General features: G+C 46.7%; 2 protein-coding genes across 3 annotated transcripts in view; one reads left to right on the top strand and one right to left on the bottom strand.

Moving 5' to 3' along the window:
* Positions 1 to 70: 70 nt before the first annotated feature.
* Positions 71 to 5234, top strand: LOC119460944 (pre-mRNA-splicing factor ATP-dependent RNA helicase PRP16). Its single transcript, XM_037722090.2, has 2 exons — positions 71 to 3646; positions 3926 to 5234. The coding sequence occupies exons 1-2, from the start codon at positions 160 to 162 to the stop codon at positions 4042 to 4044; spliced, it is 3606 nt and encodes a 1201-aa protein (XP_037578018.1). The 5' UTR covers positions 71 to 159; the 3' UTR covers positions 4045 to 5234.
* LOC119460945 (endosome/lysosome-associated apoptosis and autophagy regulator family member 2) overlaps positions 5222 to 22108 on the bottom strand; it is an 82222-nt gene continuing 65335 nt past the window's right edge. The window contains exons 15-22 of one of the 2 annotated variants that reach the window (XM_037722092.2): positions 21455 to 21584; positions 19830 to 19939; positions 19225 to 19301; positions 18437 to 18482; positions 12604 to 12790; positions 11006 to 11217; positions 10410 to 10593; positions 5222 to 6822 (exon numbers count right to left, since the gene is read on the bottom strand). In XM_037722092.2, the coding sequence (XP_037578020.2) occupies positions 6763 to 6822; positions 10410 to 10593; positions 11006 to 11217; positions 12604 to 12790; positions 18437 to 18482; positions 19225 to 19301; positions 19830 to 19939; positions 21455 to 21584 (1006 nt within the window). In that variant the 3' untranslated portion in view covers positions 5222 to 6762. The remainder of the gene's footprint in view (positions 6823 to 10409; positions 10594 to 11005; positions 11218 to 12603; positions 12791 to 18436; positions 18483 to 19224; positions 19302 to 19829; positions 19940 to 21454; positions 21585 to 22108) is intronic. The other variant, XM_037722091.2, reaches the window with a different exon arrangement.

Here is a 22108-nt window from a genome sequence, read left to right as displayed (position 1 = left end):
CGCTGCTTCCGCTACTTGCAGTGTTTTGAAATCCATCTTCGCCCCAATCGTAGCCGCAGTCATAGCCGCATCGCTCTGTTGATTGTGGAATGCATATGTCGCACAGTACGCCGTTGTTGTGAATCATGTGTAAAAGTTATCCGTAAAGACCAAGTTATTATGAGCGACTTCGAGTCGATACATCGCCTGGAAGGCATCGAAGAGGAGGTGGGCGGTCTCATAAAAAAGAAGTCTGTTCACGAGTTCAAAGCGCCCGAGAGGAAGTCGGTCCTCGGCCTCGACGTTCTTGCGGCCGCCAAGAGGAAGCAAAAGCTCGAAGAAGAAAACGGTAAAAAGCCCCGCAGAGATGGTGATCGCAGTGAGGAGTCAAGTCACGAAATGTCGGAGTCGACGTTTAATCGACAGTACCGGAAACCACGCATAGAGACTCCGACGCACACCGGTGGAGTGGATGCCAAGTACGCCGACCGTATTCGTGACCACCGCGAACACCACAGCCGGGGCGTTTACGCCTCCTCAAAGGACTCGAGAAAGCGTCCGGAATCTCCGTCGTCTCGCGAGCGTGATCGTGACAGAGATCGGCGTGACGACAGGCGCGACTCCGGGCGCTCCTCGTCGCACCGTTCTCGCAGAGACTGGAGCGAAACGCCGCCTCGCTTCAAGGATCCTCCTACGCCCAATATTCGACCAAAGGACACTCCGTCTCGCTCAAACTGGGAGGAAGACGAAGAAACGCCGTCGCGACGCTCGTCTTGGGACGTGCTGACGCCGTCGCCTCGCGACGGCTCCGAACGGCGGAGCACGGACAGGCGGTCTCGACGGCCGACAGACACACCGCGGGCTACGCCGGCGCACAAGTACAATTCCTGGGCCGCCGACAGGCGCAAGACGTACGCCACGCCAGGAAGCAAACACACGAAAGACGAAAAGATTCCGTGGGATGAAGACGGCGAGCAGAAGGTCGAGTGGGAAGTGGAGCAACAGAGGCTAGACCGCGAGTGGTACAGTATTGACGAAGGCTACGACGAGATTCACAACCCGTTCGCTAGCATACCACAAGAGTACACCAAGAAAAAGGAGGAAGCACTAGAGCAGAAGAAAATCAAAAAGGTTTCAGCTCAGCAGAGGCAGATTAACAAGGATAATGAGAAGTGGGAGACCAACCGAATGCTCACCAGTGGTGTGGTGCTAAAAGTTGATGTGGACAACGACTTCGAGGAGGAAAACGAGGCAAGGGTCCATGTCCTTGTGCACAACATTGTGCCGCCATTTCTGGATGGACGTATTGTATTTACCAAGCAGCCAGAACCAGTGCTTCCTGTGAAAGATGCAACGTCTGACATGGCCATTGTCTCTCGTAAAGGCAGTGCTGTTGTTCGATTCCACAGGGAGCAGAAAGAGCGCAAGAAAGCTCAGAAGAAAGAGTGGGAGTTGGCAGGTACGAAACTGGGCAACATCTTAGGTGTTAAGAAAAAGGACGATGAACGTGATGACAATGAAGAAGCTGATTACAAGACTGAGCAGCGCTTTGCTGATCACATCAAGGATGCCGACAGCCAGGGAACCAGCGAATTTTCACGGAAGAAGACTATAATACAACAGAGACAGTACTTGCCCGTATTTGCAGCACGACAGGAGCTTTTGCGCATCATCAGGGAAAACAGCATTGTGATCATCGTTGGGGAAACAGGCTCTGGAAAAACAACACAGCTAACCCAGTACCTTCACGAAGATGGGTATAGTAAGTATGGAATGATCGGCTGCACACAACCCAGAAGAGTGGCAGCTATGTCTGTAGCGAAGCGAGTGTCAGATGAAATGGGCTGCAAGCTAGGTGAAGAAGTGGGTTATGCAATCCGATTTGAAGACTGCACTTGTGAGAAGACGATAATTAAGTACATGACCGATGGTATTCTCTTGAGGGAGTCCTTAAGGGAGCCAGATCTTGACCATTACAGTGCTGTTATCATGGATGAAGCCCACGAAAGGTCTCTCAGCACTGAAGTGCTTTTTGGTTTGCTTCGTGAAGTGGTGGCACGCAGGCAGGACTTAAAGCTCATTGTTACCTCTGCAACCATGGATGCCACGAAGTTTGCTTCCTTTTTTGGAAATGTTCCATCGTTCACCATTCCCGGAAGAACCTTTCCTGTTGAACTGTTCTTTAGTAAGAATCCCGTTGAAGACTACGTTGATGCTGCTGTCAAGCAGACACTACAAATTCACCTGCAGCCCACTGTTGGAGATATTTTGGTATTCATGCCTGGACAGGAAGACATTGAGGTGACCTGCGAGCTTATTGCTGAAAGACTTGGTGAAATAGATAACGCCCCACCATTGGCCATTTTGCCTATTTATTCCCAGCTCCCTAGTGATCTTCAAGCCAAGATTTTCCAGAAGGCTCCAGATGGAATTAGAAAGTGTGTAGTGGCAACAAACATTGCTGAAACTTCACTGACAGTTGATGGAATCAGCTTTGTTGTTGATAGTGGCTACTGCAAATTGAAGGTCTACAACCCTCGCATCGGTATGGATGCATTACAAATTTACCCTGTCAGCCAAGCAAATGCAAACCAGCGCTCTGGACGAGCCGGTCGAACAGGACCAGGGACATGTTTCAGGCTATACACGGATCACCAGTACAAGAATGAGCTGCTTAAAACGACAGTACCAGAGATCCAGAGAACAAATCTTGCAAATGTTGTATTACTCTTAAAGTCTTTGGGTGTCCAAGACCTACTTCAGTTCCATTTTATGGATCCGCCACCCCAAGACAACATATTGAACTCCATGTATCAGCTGTGGATCCTGGGGGCTCTGGATAATGTTGGAACTTTGACCCCACTAGGACGCCACATGGTTGAATTCCCTCTCGATCCTGCACTCTCTAAAATGGTTATTGTTTCCTGTGACATGGGCTGTAGTGAGGAGATCCTCACAATTGTTTCAATGCTCTCAGTGCCCAGCATTTTCTACCGTCCAAAGGGTCGGGAGGAAGACAGTGATGCTGCACGAGAGAAGTTCCAGGTGCCCGAAAGCGACCACCTGACCTTCCTCAACGTGTTCCTTCAGTGGAAGATAAACCACTACTCATCCTCGTGGTGTAATGAGCACTTCATCCACGTCAAGTCTATGCGCAAAGTGCGTGAGGTACGGCAGCAGCTTAAGGACATTATGGGTCAGCAGAAGATGAAGCTTGTCTCATGTGGCACTGACTGGGACGTTATCCGCAAGTGCATATGTTCCGCTTTCTTCCTCCAGGCAGCACGACTCAAAGGCATAGGAGAGTACATAAACTGCCGCACGGGCATGCCTTGCCACCTTCATCCCACCAGCGCCCTCTTTGGAATGGGCTACACTCCGGACTACGTTGTCTATCACGAGCTCATCATGACCACAAAGGAGTACATGCAGTGTGTCACTGCTGTTGATGGTCACTGGCTGGCTGAACTTGGACCCATGTTCTACAGCGTGCGCGAGTCGGGCAGATCACGGCATAGGATGCAGAGAGACCACCAGTCACAAATGGAACAGGAAATGGCTCTGGCGGAGCAGCAGCTCCGGCGGCGCAAGGATGAACATGATGAAAAGCAGGCAGCGGCTTCAATGCGTGCAGCGCGAATTGCCACACCTGGCTACCAGCCAGAAGGTGCCCCTGCTACACCCAGACGGACACCAGCCAGGTTTGGACTTTAGGGAGTGTACCTGATGCAGGTGTGCACGTGTTGACGTTACTAGCTGTTCCGCTGTTAATGCAGTTATACCTAGTATCATTTATAATTTGCGCAACCTATATGTGCTTTAGCATGTCGTGAATCACAAGCACTACGTTTGATCTCCACCAGGTCTGCACTTGCAGTTAGCACTTATTCATCAGTCAATGCCACAAGGAAAAGCATGATAACTGCTACAGGCTATCAGCCAGAAGCTCCCCAGCCACAACCAGACTTATACTTACCTTTAAACTGCAAGCCACTGAGCTGTAATAGGACCATCGTGACAAATGTTTGTGGTGCTTGTAGATGGCTCGAGGACATCTTGCATTGAAAAGGACGCAGAGGTTTGGCACTCAAAAGGGGGCACACCTGGGAGCTTGGGATGTGGAATGCCTTTTCAAGCCATCAGGTGACAGCAACACGTAACAGGCTTTAAATTGCCCAGTGGTTCCTGGCATTGACTTCAAAGATGATTTATACTTCAAAATGCTTATTGCTGCAGGGCCATAAGTTCTCTTAAGTATCATTATTTGGTATCAGTACATGACCATACTTGTCCATAGCATGCATCACTTTTGACCTCCATAGGACCTGTGCTTTCCATTAGCACTTGCACATTGCTGCAGCAGTACGTGTCATTGTCTGGTACTTATACATTTCCATCTGTGTTTCAAGTCGCTGAACTAGCTGCCAACTTCATAAGTGCAAATTCTTAGTGCTAAATGTAAATCTGGGGCATCTTTTTTTTCATACCAGTGTCTCCAAACTTGGGCATTTTATGCAAAATAATGTAGTAATGCCTGGTGCCTAGTTTGAGCAGAACATATGGTAAAGTACTGGTGTAAGCTGTCATGGTGGCATTGTATGCTAATATTTACTTGATGAAACTTGTAAAAATGTATTGCCATCGTGAGTTGCTTCACGTAATGTATTCACAGATGTAATTGTGATCTTTAATCGTTCAGTGGCGCTACATATGAGCATGCAAAATTTACATAGTGCTGAATGGCAAATACATTGTGTGGAAATTAAACACTAATCTGTAAATACAATGTTTATATCTTTTTTTTCATACCAGTGTCTCCAAACTTGGGCATTTGATGCAAGCTAATGCAGTTATGCACGGTGCCTAGTATGAGCCGTACACATGGTAACATACTATTATAAGCCGTCGTGTGACTATGTATGTCAATATTTTCTTGAAGCCTGTAAAAATGTATTGCCATTGTGAGTTGCTTCACTTCGTGTATTCACAGATGTAACGGTGATCTTGAATCGTTCAGTGCACTACATATGAACGTACATTTACATAGTGTTGAATGCAAATATATTGTGTGGAAAGCAAACAATATTCTGTACATACAATGTTTACAGCGGCGTTATTTGTGTGTGGTGAAATCAACTGTCAGTCGGTGTTTGTCTTCTTTGTTCATCGTGTACTTTTGTGTGTAGATAGATCACAGCATAATTATGTGCCATGCTGAATCGAATAAAATAAAAGCCAGAAATTGGTTTTAAATACATGTGCATTTATTTTAATCTTTATTAATAGCTTTGCTACAACATAATACCACACCATAGAGCTGCACATAATCCATTTTCTCTGCCTGCCTGTTTGCATATGTCGCATAAGAAATGTAAACAAGACGGAGCTATGCATGTCTAATGTTAGCCTTCACTCTAAGAACAGGTGCCTAACGCTGGTTCAGTGAGGGAAGTTTCAATAGGTCGAAGCGTAATCACGCGAAGCCAGGAAGTTAGCGCCTGTAGCATACAGTGACCACTCCATTTTACAGTTAGAGTATGTGCGCCGAGCCACAAGAGCTAAGCCTATTTACAAAGATTCAAGTGCCTAATAACCTTTGATCCCATCATCACACTCGCACTCACTCTTCTGTCACATAGTCGAATCACTAGCAGTATGGGATGTGACTTTTGCTTTCTTATGCAATGACATCTCGTGTTTCCGTGCTCTTATGCTTGTAATACTCCCATGTGAGGAACTGTCACCTATCTCGCACTTCATACCTCCGCGGAGACAAAGGTGCGTACAAAATGATCACATGGTGTGCAGCCCACGCATCGAGGCCACCCAGATATGCCTGCAAACAAACAAAAGTGTGTGCACTCCAACCCTATTGCGAAGGCACAACACATTGGTTTTTGTTTTGCTATCACAAATAGAGCCGGCACATATGAAAATAATTCAAGTCTCCTCTCTCTTTTTTTTATCAGCACGTGGAGGCTACATTGAAGTCACAAGCAGTATACTCAGCCACGGCATCTTTTGTTTTGACAACTTGCAAACTGCTGGAAAAACAACAGCAAGCATGTGTGCACGAGTAATATATATATATATATCTTTGGTGCTACGAAACAGTCATGCCATTAAACAGTTTCAGAGAACAACAGGCACTTTAGTAAGTACGGCAGAAGCTTCTTTTTTTTTTTCATGTTTTAAGAATGACTACACAGTTTAAGTCATCACGGTCGCGTCGGCCGCGCGTGGTACATCTGAAAAAAGTGGCAGCACTTGAAAAAACACCATCAATACACACACAACAAAGCATTAGCATGACTGACAGTACACTCAACCGCGTTCAAAAAGGAAAACATGATATATTTCTGCCCACCTGTACAAAACAGTGCATGTAACGTGACAAACCACTAACATCACCGCCCCAGGTTCGCCTCGCAGTCGCATTTCAACATACCGCAACACCCAAACGCTTGGCCTTGCTTGCACAGGTGTATGCTTTCACTTTACATTTACATTTCTTTTGTTTATGATAGACTAGGTATAATGGGGCACTTGTACACGCACGCGCAGTCATGAGAAATTGGACTGAGTATACTAAAAATACACTGGAATGTTTTCGCCTTGTGTTTGTACACCGATAACATGAATGGTGTGCCTTGGGATTTAATGGTGCACAAGAGCTCTCTCGTGTTTTCTCCCCTCCGTCCAAAGCTCCTGTAGCGTCTTTGCCTTTGTTGCCACGGTTGGTTGTCGACTTGGAGAAGGCAGCACAGCCGACGCAGGCCCTCTTCATGACACCATCTCACCTTTAGTCAGGTGGATGGTTTCAAAGTGGTGTCCCTCTCCACTCTGAAAATTAGCAGTTTTAGCATTCATGGTGCTGCATAACAAAACACTTAAAGTGTAAATTAGGGTGAATTCGTCTGTACTTTTTCACAGAAACAGTCAAATGGAAGATGAGCCAGAAACATGCAAGAAGAGTGCTTGTTCTTGTTCACTTTGGTTCACATATCTTTGCACTCCTTTTTGTAAGAAATCGTAAGGAATAACCATCATCTTTAACTTAACATTTCACTTGTGCGCCCTTATACCTGGTACTCATGAAGAGTGCGATTTTGGCGAGGCTAAGATTTTTTTATTTTAGTCAACAAAAAATTGGCAGCACACAAGCAGGATGAGAATAAGGTCATTTCATGCCAAATGTCCTAACTTGTGAACTCGACCACCCAATTCATTTCGATTAATTAGTGCCGCTTTAATGTCGGTTTAACACAAATACCTTTTTCTAATATAGTGTCTACACAAAAAAAAAAAATATTCTTTTTGCAATCTGAATTTTATCATAATGAAACAGGTGCACTGTCAGTAAGCTATCAGGAAATTTGGTTGTGACATTTTAGTCATATAGATGTGTCAACAACATTGTTTATGGCATTCTTTGAAGCTTTCTAGAAAAGCAAAAAAATTATCATTCTTCCAATTTTCTTTCGGTTAATTGTCAATGGAGAATGCTATATAACAGTATTTTATATATATATATAGGAAAGTAAGCCCCGACTGGGAAAAAGATGGAAAATTCTGGGAAACTGCGTTCTGGCCTTTGCTTAATCAGCGAATGAATATTGGAATGGTCCCCGCAAAGATAGGCAAAATTTAGCGCTTATGGCAAAGCAATGCTCCGAATTTCTGGACCAGAGATATGATGCAAACAGTTTTCTTTTTTTATCGAGACAAAAAATAATTGAGCTCAAGTTTTGCCTTCTATTTCGTCTTCACCGCAAAATATTGACAGGAAGTAGTGTCTATGGCTTTCCACTCATGAGCTTGAGGTTGCAGGATTGAATCCCAGGAATAGTGGCAGCATTCCAGCGGGTAGATTTTCTTAGGTAAAAAGACGTACGGGGGGGTGAAGGGTCCCAGGTGTTTCCAAATTGATACGGAACACTTCACTACGAACGACGTCCCTCAAAGCAACAACGTAAGAATTACAGCCAGACCTCGTTAAACAGTATGGGACATAACGAAATAATCGATATAACGAAGTAAGTGAAATTTTCCTTGAATTTATCACACAGATTCATATTGCAGTAATGCAATAATGCATGTAACGAAGCGATTCCGGCTCCCCTTTCAAATTCGTTATAACAAGGTTTTCGTCAAGCACCGACTTATGCAAACTGGAGTTATCTATGGAATAATTTAAATAAACAGAAAGTCTTAGTTGCGGGGTGCTGCAGCATTTGCCTGCGAGAAATATACCGATATGGTGTCCTTTCTTTTATCTTCTGCAGTGGAAGTGCAATCCTACCTTGCCGCAGGGTTGTGTGTAGAGGCTGCCATTAGTTTACAAGGCAGATCACATTATTTTGTCAGAAGCCAGTGCAGTTGAAGCCAATGACTTTCTCAGGTCATTCTATTGATTAGCAAAGTTTGTTAGAATTATATAATTTTCCTGTTTTCCCATGCTAGCGCGCCGCGTTGAACAGATGCCCTCCTCGATTTACGCGTGGGGTGCAAGGCGGCATCCCCACCGTCAGCGTGACCCCTTTCCGAGCCGGTTGCAAGCGTAGACTGTCACATGGCCTTGGAGCCCCACGTTGATTGGACCGAGCGAAAGATTGTCAGGAGTGCCAAAAAATTGGAGGACGCTTAAGCTTCGCCTTTAAGAATGAAACGCGATAGCGTTATCCAGTAGCACACCCAGGATCTCTGCCAGAGGGGGGGGGGGGTTGAATTTTTGTGGTGGGGGGGAAGCAAGCACTTTGCATAATATGCAATTTCCTTGCTCTAGCCAGATGAATCCAACTGCAAATAAAATGCCTAATAATTATGCTAATATAATGACACCAAAGATGATGACGAGCTTTATTTCTTCAGCGTTTTATTCAAAGTAATTTAAGAGTGACTGAATAAATACAAGACAGTGATAGAGTGTTTTTGTTAATTGGGGAAATTCAACCTCAAACAGCCTCCTGAATTGTAATGACAATGTGAACAGAGCACTGAAGGTACATGTTGGACTGGTGGGGTAGGACGCGTGGGGGGGGGGGGGGTACAACACCCGACCCCCCCCCCCCCCCCGTCAGTGCGCCACTGGCGTTATCGGGCCCCGTTCGCATCGCATATTCCTTTATGAGTAGGCTTCACTGCAACACAGAACGTGGGAAAGCCAGCTTACACCGATCCCCTTAAAAGTCGGCTTCACTTTTAAACAAAAGTGCGTTTATGGGACGACGTTCTTCAAGGGGCAATATAAGTCATCTTACTTTAAAATGTGAAGGCCCTAGGACCTTTTTTAAATTATTTTATTAGTTGTTTGTTATTGCCCCGACACGCGCGCGTGCCCAAAACGCATTAGGCAGGCTAAGTACCAATTTGACCTGCCGAAGATGCGAGCGCCATCTGGATAGGATTTTCGCAAGTAACCTACCCGAGCGCGCCGCTATTGGTATGCGTAGAAATGCTGGAAAAGGGGTTTGTGTTTGAGTTTCCTCGTAACAGAATTATGTTTTTCGTGCATTCAAATTACAATCCGACGCCACCATGTCTGTAGGTTGTGGTTAAGGTGTACTTTACCATTTTCCTGACGAATTTCACTGTGAGAAATTAATTTTTTGTTCACTAACACCTTGCGCCACGCAGAGCGCCTGCGCGGTCGGGTGGTTCGGGATGATTTTCTCCGCCACTAACGCCGGCGCCGACGCCGGATTTTCTGCGACACGGGGCCCCTTACGCTATCGCGTTAAAATGGGCGATGGCCGGCTAGCGCAGCCGACATAGCCAAGCGTGAGACTCGGCATCTTGGGTTATGGTCCCACGATGGCCGCCCTGCAGTTGCGGACTTTATCTAAAAAAAGTTTAAACCCTTTGGAGTGTATCTTTGTCGCACGAGAATAATCTTCATCTGTCTTGCTTGCGTTTCCTCTCTTTAACGCTGCGCGCCCGGTACTTACAGGTCACAAACGGCAAGGGCGTTATCAGCGTGACATAGCATTTTTTGTTGACAGGAAAGTAACGAGCGCAGAGTTTTCAAGAAAGGGAATGCGAGAAAGAAGGATGACGATTATTGTCGCGGGACAAAAGTACACCTCAAAAGGTGCAACCTTCTTTCTTTCTTTTTTTTTCTTTTTTTTTTTTTTTAGTGCAGGCATGAACCCAGTCCAAAAACATAACGTTCCAATGCACCAAGCATGTCCGCCCCTTCTCGATCGTCAGCTCAGCAGCAAAGAAGGAATTCACGCTGATAAGGCAATCTTTATAAAAGTTGTGTTCGAACTAAAGGAAAAAGAAGAATAAGAAAAGCGTTGCTTATTTGCATGCAGACGGTACGTGCATCGCGCGTGCGTGCAGCGGTGTGCGAGAGAGAGACGGAGGTATAGTTGCGCATCAAACGAGAGAACGGAACAAGAATGCCTGTCCCGAAACAACAAACTCACCTTACCGCTTCCGATGCGGACGGTGCGAAACTTCTGCAGGAGCCCCTTGTTGTTCTTGGCGTCGTAGCCGCCGTTCTCGAAGTGGTCCTCCTCGTCCTCCTCAATGGCGCAGCTCTCGGCTGCGGGCAGCTCACCGTCCTTGCCCGAGCTGGACTGGACCAGCTTCATGTACTTGTACTCCAGCCTGAACCAGGAGGTTGGTTTAGGATGGTGATGCTTTCGCGCACACCTTTAGTATATGGGATGTTATATCAAGTATACATGGGTGCTAAATAGGTGCTATTATAATACCTACGGTATTGAGTCATCAGCGTTCTAACAACCGAACACCGTAGGTCTTAATATCTTATCTTAGACCGTGTTTTGTTAATCTTTTTTTTTTTTCGTTGAACAGCTTTGGCTAACGTTAGCTGGGACACCCTATAGAGAGGCCGCAAGAACGCGGTTGAAGAGTTGTTACGAAATAAGGGTTCTCGGCCAGGGTATTACTATCACTGCTGAGGGTTCCCGATAATAAAATCGTGCGGGGCGAAAGTTCATGAGACACCGCCCCCCTCCCCCTACAACCGCTAAATAAAGGACGGCACGTGGCGCACCTCCTGTTCTTCTTCCAGAAGTAGACGAGGAGGCCTAACAGGAGCACGCCGAGGCCGACCCCGATGGCGATGATGATCTGCAGCTGTCGCGGTATCATCGAGCAGGGCTGCGTGCGCGTCATGGTGTCTGCTGCGCTGCCGCGCGGGATGCAGCCCTGGGGCGAGATGTAGTGCAGCTTCTGCACGCCGCCCACGCACTCGCCTTTCACCACCTGCGCTTGAAGAGGGTTGATACGTTAATACGTTTATGCATCACGGTTTTCGCTGGTGCAATCACTGATCGGGTGCATATAGTATATATATATATATATATATATATATATATATATATATATATATATGGAGAGAGAGAGAGAGACTTCAGATTTCACACTTAAGAGAGTTTTTATGGAAGTCTTCCTCGAAGTCTCGCAGTCACACACCAATTAAGCTTAGTCTTATTCGATTCCTTCGATCATACAGAAGTCGTCGAAACCCAGGACTGTTTGCGAAATCTGAGGAATTGACTTTCCGGAGACATTTCGTGAAATTAAGATAATATAAGGTGCATGAATTGAGAACAGTAGAGATATACAACAAAGAGACCTCATAATCAAAATATACACTAGCATTACATAAATCTGCCATGTTTTCAGCATAGTAACTGAAAGAATAAAGCTTTCTTTTTTTTTATTGCGATAGCAATTATATGGACACTTGAACCGGATTTCTGCCGTCGTCGTCGCCGTCGTCGTCGCCGTGAGGTTCCCTATAGATAAAATCTTCGCCGCGCGCCGTATGCCCGAGAGGAAGCGTGCGGAGACGCGCGCTATCACGGAGAGCGAACGCACTCAATCTCCCACGCGCAAGCAAGGAAGCAGGAAGCCAGCGCCGGAGGGAGCAGGGGGGGGGGGGGGGGGGGCACTTCTCTGCCAACAACCGCGCTCGTCGCTCGCTCGCACCGTCTCTTATCTCCACACGGCTCTGACCTTTAAGTGCATTCGCCGCTCAGTTTCCGTTGAAGCGATAGACCGCACGTACCTTCGCCCGCTGCGGCGTATGCTTGCTGCCAGCGTTTTGACAGTCGTTGTCTGCTGTCATTCAGTGTGATCTCTTCGTGTTTGTGCGCGCTCACACCACGCTTGTTCATTCAGTTCGTAATAGTCGGGCCACATTTTCCAACGCACGCTACACACGCAATGCTGCCCGGATCGGCAGTGCAGCGCTACAGGTGTGTCCCTTCGCACGCGCTGCCCACGGGAAGCGCTTCTCATCAACACCACCGTTTCACACGCGCCTTCTCGTGGTCATCGAGTCTCTCTTCATGTCGGTCTACTTACGCCGCAGCACACCTGCTTACTTAATCCGCTCATGTTTACTACAATTCATATTGCTACCAAAGCCGCTCACCTTACTTCGTATGACATTGCTGTGTTGCTATCGCATTCATTGCTTCGCCCTTAGGGCGAAACTGTGACATTTTTTTTTTTTTTTCTGATTTGTAGTCTGTGACCAGGCTCCCACCTTAACTGTAAGGCTACCGTTTACAACAGCACTGTTTCGATGAGTCAAATCAACGAGCTTCAACGCGGCTGAAAGGATGTTCTATAGACACTCGCCTGGTAGTCGTCCGGCTTGCAGATGCGGCAGGCTAGCGCCGTCCGCCACAGAAAGTGGAAGGTGCAGCCGTCGCACGTTCCGTCGGGACACGAGGTGGGCAACGACACGGTGCCGTTGGCGCCAGCGTTCTTGTCACACCGCATCGTGATGGTGGTAGCTCGACCCTTGAGGCACGCCTGTGTCGGCCTGCGAGACACATTCGAGAACGAGCTACGCACAAACTCTGTGCAGTCTCTGGCAAAGTCGAGGAATGAAGATGGTCATTGAAAGTTTTACGGAATTTTTAAACATCGTCTGTGGCAGATAGCGTAATTCTTGTCCTTGAGGTGGATTATTCGAAGAGAGGCGGACATTACTAGCACGAGTAATCGAAACACATATTCAACTAATTAACGAAAGTTCACTCATTAACTTCATAATGAATTACCATACGGCCCATATTCCAATTTACGAATTGTAGCCGATGAGATTGCATGAAGTAGCCACTCGAAATGAATTTCCACCATGACACCAGTTTCGAGATATATTTTCGCAAAGTGTAGGACGAGAGTTACTTTTGTGCTTCAATGCATAAAAGAGCGCTTTGCTAAAAAAAGTAAGTGGAACAGCGACGCAATTTTAGGACGAGTTTGATAGCGCATATCTCCAAACTGGTGTCATTCTATAAATTAATTTCAAGTGGATACACCAAGTGGAACTTTTGTTAATTACAGTATAGACCACTTATAACGTAACTGCTTATAGTACAGGACCGGATATAGTGCGGTCTTTTCAGACTCCCGTTAATTTTCCCATAGCACTCCATGTATCGTATCGCTTATAGTGCAGTTGCGGGAAACGAAATACCGGTTACAGTGCGGCTGCCTGGGAGTACGGAAGTCAGCGTCGACGGCGAATGCTCCCCTCAAGCGGGCGCCCCAAGGAGTGCTCGAAGAAGAAAGACGAAGTGGAGGAGAAGGGCACGTGGTGCGAAGGAACAGCCAGTGAGGCTGAAATCAGAATCTTGAGTGCGAGTCGTGCAATATCACGGCGAGCATAGCGAGCGAGGGCCACGAAACTGCCAACGCCGGCCAACGCTCGCTTCACGATAACGGCAGTAACTTCAGGGAGCGGGCGGCGCCGGCACGGCACGGCGAAGGGCCCACGCGGAGACCGTGGATTGTGAGGGAGGAGGGTGGCAGCGAAGCGGATTTCGCTTCGGCAACTCCGCCGCTTCGGTGGCTCCCCTCGCCCTCCCTCGTAGCGCCCTCATTTTCGAATGTCACCGTGCGCGCCCGCCGCCGTACAGGCGCCGCCGCTCCAGCCGGCTAGGCGCCAGCTCCCCGAAGTTTCGTTTTCTACCGTTATCGGGAAGCGGGCGTTTGCTGGCCTGGGCAGTTTCGTTGGCCAGCCTGGGACAGCGTCGCTGCTTCCCTCTGTGCCGTAGCCGCAGCGTGCAAGGTCAACACGTGACTAGAAAGTAGAGGAAGCATAAGGAGAAAGAAGGGTTCACAGCATGCCATTTCCTACGCGTGGCTACGGTAGCGTGGCTGAGACGTCGGCACGTACACGCATATTCCGGCGCAACGCAGAATCGGCAACCTTGCCATTTGAAAGAGGGTGAAATTTCAGCCGCGTTTTCTTTTTTTTTCTTTTTTTGTTCGCGCGCGACATTGAGGGGTCTCTCCTAAGCTTTTACTCTATGGCGGTGCCGCGTGATTTGATTCGAATTAACGAGATACGACTGTAAATTGAATGCAAACGTTCTAGCCGCATTCCTCGACTGTCGCATACGCGTGGCGGCTCGGTGCACATGTTTTGCATATGTGCGGGCCTTGAAAATTGTTGCTTTGGTTATAGTGCAGTACCGCTTATAGCGCGGATATTCGCGACTCCGGCGACTTACATTATAAGCGGTCTACACTGTAGTTGAATGTGTGTTTCGATTTCTCGTGCAAGTAATGTCATGCCTCTGTGGATAATCTGGCTCAGAGACCAGAATTGTGTTATTTGCAACAGGCATTTTTTTTAAATTCCGTAAAACTTAAAAATGATCACCCCGTATAGTCAGAATGGAATAGAGCACTGCACGGGCCCGGGCCGGCCCGAAAGCCCGGGCCCGGCCCGGCCCGCGGGCCGGGCCAACACCACCTAGACAAGTCTAGGTGGTGTTGGCCGGGCCGGGCCGTCCGAAGAGTTTGTCGGCGTGCTCGGGCCGGGCCCGGGCTTAAAGCCACGGGCTCGGGCCGGGCCCGGGCTTAAAGCCGCGGGCCCGGGCCGGGCTCCGGCTTGAAGCCACGGGCCCGGGCCAGAATCGGGCCCGCTCATTGAAGGGCCTAAGTAGGCCTTCGAGCACACGCGACCGTTATGAATTGCATGGTTCAATGCATTCTGTGCCAAGCTGAAGTGACACGTGCAAGATGACTGTCAGCATCATCATCAGCCTATATTTATGTCCACTGCAGGACGAAGGCCTCTCCCTGCGATGTCCAATTAACCCTGTCTTGCGCTAGCTGATTCCAATTTGCACCTGCGAATTTCCTAACTTTATCACCCCACCTAGTTTTCTGCCGTCCTGGACTGCGCTTCCCTTCTCTTGGTATCCATTCTGTAGCTCTAATGGTCCATTGGTTATCCATCCTACGCATTACATGGCCTGCCCAGCTCCATTTTTTCCGCTTAATGTCAACTAGAATATCGGTTATCCCCGTTTGTTCTCAGATCCACACCGCTCTCTGTATATCTTATCAGATGACTATATCTTATCAAAGAAAATAGTAAAACAGATGAAGTTCTCATTTTTAACAGCGGAGCTGTTTCAGCCGGGCCTAATGTGTCCGCTGAATTAAAAAATGTGGGCCGATCCTGGCAGCAGTGTAGAAAGGGTCCAAGCGCAATGGCACATACACCTGTGAACTAGCGAAGCTGAGCCTGGATAAGTCCAGCTAAGAATGGTGGGGAATAATTGCCTATCGATAGGCAATTGATAGCCTATCAATAGCTAGTCAATAATCGATCAATAATCAATAAATTCCCGGAAATGCTGGGGATGAATTTGTAGTGCTTAGCCTGCCCAAATACGTGGCCAATACCTTACGATAGCCAATCGACAGCCAATCAATAGCTAATCAATAATGGATCAATAATCAATAGCGCCATCCATTCCCTGATAACTTGGTAGTGCTTAGCCTATCCCTCGGCGCGAAGCGCGATACGTGGCCAATATATGGCGCCGCCTGCAATAGACAATCGATAGCCAATGTCGTGGCAACGACAGCTAACGCGCTCCAGATAAATCAATGAGGATAATAAATAAATTCCGGGAAATCGCGCCCTGGGGATGACGTTTTTGGTAGGCGCGTGCTTAGTTTATAGCTTCGTCAAAAGTCGAGGACTAGCTAGGTGCCCATCATCTCCGCTGTCTCTTTAGCATTGCACCGCCACGATGCAAGACTGGCGCAAATATTAAGTGTTTTCTTTTCCGCAGCAAAACGAACATTGTTTCTGCGTACGCCGGATGGAAAAATAAATTATACAAAGAACCACTCCTCAAACCATTTCCATGTTACCGCTTTTATGATCGCGCTATTACCAGTGTCGATACTATGGCGTTATTTTAGCGCTAAGGCCAGTTACTTTTGTGCTTCAATGCATACAACAGCGTTTTCCTCAAAAAGTGAACTGGAACGCTCATGCATTTCGTCTGACACTTTGAAAATTAATATCTCAAAACTGGTTCAGTCCTGAGAATTCGTTCCAAGTGGATACGCCTTGCGAACTCAGTGGCTATAATTCGTAGATTGAAAGACGTGCCGTAAAATAATTAATTAAAAAGTTAATTCGCGTAATTATGGTAAATATTCAATTAGGCGTTTTTACCATCCATAAGGCCATCCATGTCAGAATTAGTTTGGAACTACATAAAACAATTAGCCTCCTTAGAGCGTCGTCGCATTAATGCCAACACAAGAAATCCTGAGATATGGTCAAATCCATACTTCAGATCATACTTTGATCAGATACAAAAATGGCGGTAATTTCAGTAAGAAAGAACTCAGCAAAACTTTAGTCGCTTGTAATCTATCTGATGTGATAATTATTCTGCTTTTGTGTATGGTTCTGAGTATATAATGTAAATCCTGTTTCGTTTTCTTAGCAAATGTTGATCTTGTAAAATTCAGTCTCATGCTATGTTGTATAGCTGGTGTTGCGTTGTTTTGTATAGCTAGTATTGTTATTGTAGTGTTGTTTAAAATGCATTCTGTTAAAACTTTTTCCAATTCTGTTAATTCGCCGTGACACAAATATTCTTTCTCTTTCCGTTCATAGCTATTTCGTCTATGAGGAATTCCAGCCATAGCTGTAAACTGAATTATTGTGCATGTGTGCACACTGTTTGCTGTACTATTGCCTTGCCTGGTCTTTTGGGTCACGTCAAGCTACATATGTAGCTTTTAGTCCAAAATGACAGTCCAGCATGTAAACTGGACAATAAATTGATTTGGTTTGATTGATTTCGTCGGACATTTCGAAAATTATTATCTCGAAACTGTTTTAGTCCTGAGAATTCGTTCCAAGTGGATACGCCTTGCGAACTCGGCGGCTATAATTCATAGATTGAAAGATGTGCCATAAAATAATTAATTAAAACGATAATTAGCGTAATTATGGTAATTCTTCAATTAGGCATTTTGATTTCTCGTGGAAGTAATGGCCGCATCATCGAGTAGTTTAGATCAAGGATTATAACTGTGCTACCTACAGGCAATCTTTAAAATTTCGGTTCAGCTAAAATGAAACGCCTTGTATATTTGCATGCTAAATGACATCATAGAACCATGTCGTACAAATCAAGGTAAGTGCATGCGCACCACCAGAAAAATAGTAGCACAGGCAATGGGCCAGATTACTGATGTTCCCGTGGGAGAAACAAAGAGTTCGGCCTTTGATTGCTTATATACTGCAGCTGATTAAACCTCGAAAACTAGAGGCTGACAGATACAGTACAATCTTTAAGTAAAAAAAAAAGAATTTTTTTTTTCTTACAGGCCGGGCCTGGTCATGCACACGCGGGCCCTAGCTAAGCTTAATAATGAATGCCCGGGCCGGGCCCGGGCTCAGTAGCACGGGCCCGGGTCGGGCATGGGCTTGGAACCACGGGCCCGGGCCGGGCCCGGGCTGGTCTCGGTCATGTACGCCCGGGCCCGGGCCGGGCTCGAGCCGAAAAATCAGGCCCGTGCAGTGCTCTAGAATGGAATGACGTTTCGAGATCCTGACGGATCCCTCGTTCACGATGGAAAGCCGGCCATACAGAAGGCAGAAGTAGCCGCCTTGAGCGCATGACGCATAGCGTGCCGCATAGACGAACTATATTCACTAAGAACCTTCTGCCTAAATGGCTTTCCATTGTAAACAAAAGATCCGTACGGATCTCGAAACGTCATTTTGACCGGTGCCAGTGACCTATTTCATTCCTAACAATTATTTTGTCTGACCAGACGGTATTCCGTGGAACTCTGTACGACATTATATTCTCTATAAATGTGACCTGTTATAAAAACTTCAGTCGTCACTCAGGTGTTCAGATCTAGGCAGACGTAATTTTATCGCCACAATTAGACGTTTCTAAAGCACGACGTGTTGAAAATTACAGCTTCATATGCAATTCGGCCCCGGAACACATTTACACTTGTGGAAAAATGAATTCGCACTCATCCTGGGCACAAAACCTGGTTCATGCACTGTCACCTTCAGCGCGCTTCAGCTCTGTGTTGGTGTTGCTGCCGCCGCCGCCTCACTGATCTAAAAACAGCAATGACAGAATGGAAAAACACCACGACGGTTGCTACTCACGTGGCAGAGTAATAGAAGAAATGCACGTCGGGTTTCTGGCCAGGACCTGCAAGGTCATCACAGAGACGTGAGCGTTGTGAAACGAGCGCTGTTTGTATACATACGTACATTCATAATGAAAGTACGGGGCACAAAAAGGGAACGAGGACAAGACAGAATACAGGACTAAGGCTCACTCATGCACCACTGAAGTTTGTTTGGGAAATCATGTGATTTATAATATACGTGTCAGAACAACACCTGGCAGATAAAAAAAAACCAAAAAAAAACCATGACATCCTGATTCAAGCACAGTCACCTAGTACTAGATTCACCAGAGCACGTGTGCATGAACACACTGCAGAATTACATTCAATGCCCAGACAAATATTGCACGTCTTTGCCCGAGAGCGTGACGGATGACTGACTGATGCACACATTACGTCGCGCAATGCGATAGGTTACATGCCGGGTGCTTTTCTGACATGTGTATACATCGCGTGATTTCCTTAATAAACTTCAGTTGTGACTGATTGCTCGTCCTGTTTTCTATCTTGTCATCGTTCTTCATTTGCACTCTGTACTGTTATTATGAACGGAAACCAACTCGCTCAACTTGCTCAATTGTGGTATAGACGCGCTGAAAAACAACACGAAAGGAAGCGCCTAACGCAGGGTGGTTTGCTTCTTACGAGTACTTGGGCCTCGTCGTTGGCTCTTAATTTAAAGATACGCGCAGACTTGCAGTTTTCCCAGTAGGAAAATCGATCCGCGATGTAAAGCACATTTATTGGCACTGGCGCGCTTACCTGGGAGGAACTCCTTGAGGACGTCGATGTCATTGTACGATGGCCGGGTCGTGATGCCAATCAGCTCGTCTCCCAGGCTTCAAAGAGGAAGGAAGGAAAGAAAAAGCGGAGCAAAACGTTTTGAGCTAGCGCAGAGAAAATATGTTGGGGCTCATTCGCTTCACGATGTGGCTGCACAGCGCGATTAAGAGCGCGGACACGGGTGAAGAAAAGACAGGACGAACGCTCTTCCTGTCTAGCTCGTCCTGCCTTTTCTTCACATATATGTCCACGTTCTTTTAGCGCTGTACTGCAGCTACATCATCGAGTCATATAAACTCGCCAAAGCTTCCGCGCTTCTAGGCTCATTCACACCTGCGTGATCATGCAGCGAGTGGGCTGACCCAAAACAGTATAGCTTTTCGACTGAAGCGACCATTTGCGGCCATATATAACCGGTCGCTTTGCGACCAATTTGGTCGCGCGGCCTCTGCGAATCGCCTGTGTGAATGAACCCCGTTGCTCCGGAAACAACTTGAAACACTCGCAAACGCGGGCGTATACCTTAACGTGGTTGAAGCGACGATTTGCAAAGAGTCCAGTACGAGATAAGAGTCGTGACTCACCTCACAGACTGGATGGCCAGCGGCGAGCCGATGTCGGCTTGCTGCGAAGGCACGATTGTCGATCTGCACATCTGGGACCTGACATTGTCGCCGGAGAACTCATCCTGCATCTGCATTCGACAAACAAAATTGTGCAGAAGCCATCGGTGATGATTGTCAGTGTAGCCGAACGCTTCTAGAAGGCTGTTCGCTTTGTTAAGGAAAGACACGCTCGAAGGCGTACATTTGTTGCAGTGAAGGACATTTGGGTAGCGTTCGTTGTTTCACTGCGTAATTCCGCGGAGAACAGAACCGTTAACGAGTACATATGTAGCGGTGCCTGAGCCCTCTACTGCAGCCGCCATAGAGAAAGAGGGCGGCAAGGAGGAGGAGGAGGGCTGTCCTTTCCGAGCATTCCACCACAGCATCTAAACATTCAGACGCCCAAAAGCTTTCGCGTGCCGATAGGCCCAGCTATTCACTTACATGCACAACGATGTTACGAAGGCACGTCTTCAACGGAGCCAAGTTCCCCCTTCGCACTATCGCGCCCAATGCCGTATATCTTCATAACTTGCAGAATAACCCTGGGTGTTTAATAAAATTTGATGAAATGCTTAATTTATACCGCTGCAAATGTCGTACCTCAAACTACGCGTCTCTGAGAACTATACATTCGCATATCGAAGGTCTTCTAGTTGATATTTACGTGTTGGAGACGAAGACACGTCCCCGCAACTCAGCTGCGCAAGAGTAAGTGCCCTTTGTATCGGCGGTGAAAGTTCAACCACCAACTCCGAAATACGGGTGAAAGGGAGACAAAGAAAAGTAAAGCTGATCGCCTAAAAAAAAAAAAAAAAGAAGAAAAAAAAAAAAAAGCTGTCACCCCTGATGAATTAGGGGAGGTGAAAGACAACAGTGTGCGGTTGTAGAGCGGAGCAGCTATTTTCGTTTGTTTTTATTTGTTTTATAAAACTATATTTTGTGTTACCGTTGCCAAATCGCTGCAGTGAAATACGTAAAAGTGAGCGCAAGAAATGTAAGAAGGGAACCACCACCACTAACAGTGCAGACATAGCCAATGAAAACGACACAATATATATATGTATACGAGTATATAACGTCGGTGTGGGGGGAAAACAAACTAGTTGGAAGGTCCTGTCGTTTTCTTTGTTCATCGTCTCTCGCTCGCATTGTTCATGGTTACCACAAGTTACCGCTAGCACTAACCCACACTTGGCAACGAACGACAATACGCGTAGCGTAATTTTGCATCCCTTTATAAAAGCATCGTCTTTTTTCCTGTATTTTTTTTTCTCGTGATACGCCTCCACTTCGGTGATGCCGCCATGATCATAAAAGTGGTAGCTAAGGAAACGCTTTCGTGCCGCCTTGCTGCAGGGATTAGGTGCGGCAAAAAAAAAAAAAAAAAAAAAAAAAAAAAAAAAAAAAACGCGTGACAGGGACGCAGTGGCGACAATGCAAGGCGTGAAAGTTCCCGCTGAATACGTATAGAGAGAGACAGAAGAAAGGGGAATGACAGGGAGGTTAACCAGATCGGAATATCCGGTTTGCTACCCTATGCTGGGGAGAGAGGGGGAGGTAAAGTTACATTACGGAAGGCGGTGCGAGGAGCTAGGACTCACGTGGTACGTGACGTTGTTCCCACACACCGCCACCGGTTTTCCTTCGTTGCCGCAGAGGCTGATGTTGAACACGTGGTAGTACTGAGTTCCGCTCGCCGTGAATAGCTTGCGGCCTCGGACTTCCAGGTACCTGTTGCAACGAGACACGCCGGCACATCGCATTCATATATCCGTGCTGGCACAATTATGCTCGTCTGTATAGCTTGCAATTTAATGAGTGAAAAAAAAAAGCAGTAACAGAAGTGGCTACTTGGCCTGCGGACGAGCACGTCTAAGCGTATATGCAGTAGAATGTAAATGTCAATGACATGACCACAAGTTCATACAAATTTCATGTTGATGCAAGTTTTATAGCGTCCCGGCTATGTTTACGCCAGTAATTTAGTCATTAGCATGCTTGCAATAAGGTCGATTGTCATGAGAGGGGTCATGTTTGAACAGTTGTATACATGATAACATAGGTTTCCGTATCCAATAATATTGTACGCGTACTCGCTGTTCCCTCCTATAAAAATATTTGTTGTCAGTAGCAACGCTCTTGGTGACTCATTTTTTTGCATCTTCAACTCCTCGGTCGTGCTGCTCTTAAAAGGAAATCAAAACTAGTCTAAACTTTCCATGTTATAACTATTTATCGCGTCTCAGTGAACTTCA

Source organism: Dermacentor silvarum, chromosome 8 (assembly GCF_013339745.2).
Source record: "Dermacentor silvarum isolate Dsil-2018 chromosome 8, BIME_Dsil_1.4, whole genome shotgun sequence".
Taxonomy (NCBI): domain Eukaryota; kingdom Metazoa; phylum Arthropoda; class Arachnida; order Ixodida; family Ixodidae; genus Dermacentor; species Dermacentor silvarum.
The sequence above is the reverse complement of the archived record's forward strand: the minus strand, read 5'-3'. Positions and strand labels throughout refer to the sequence as shown.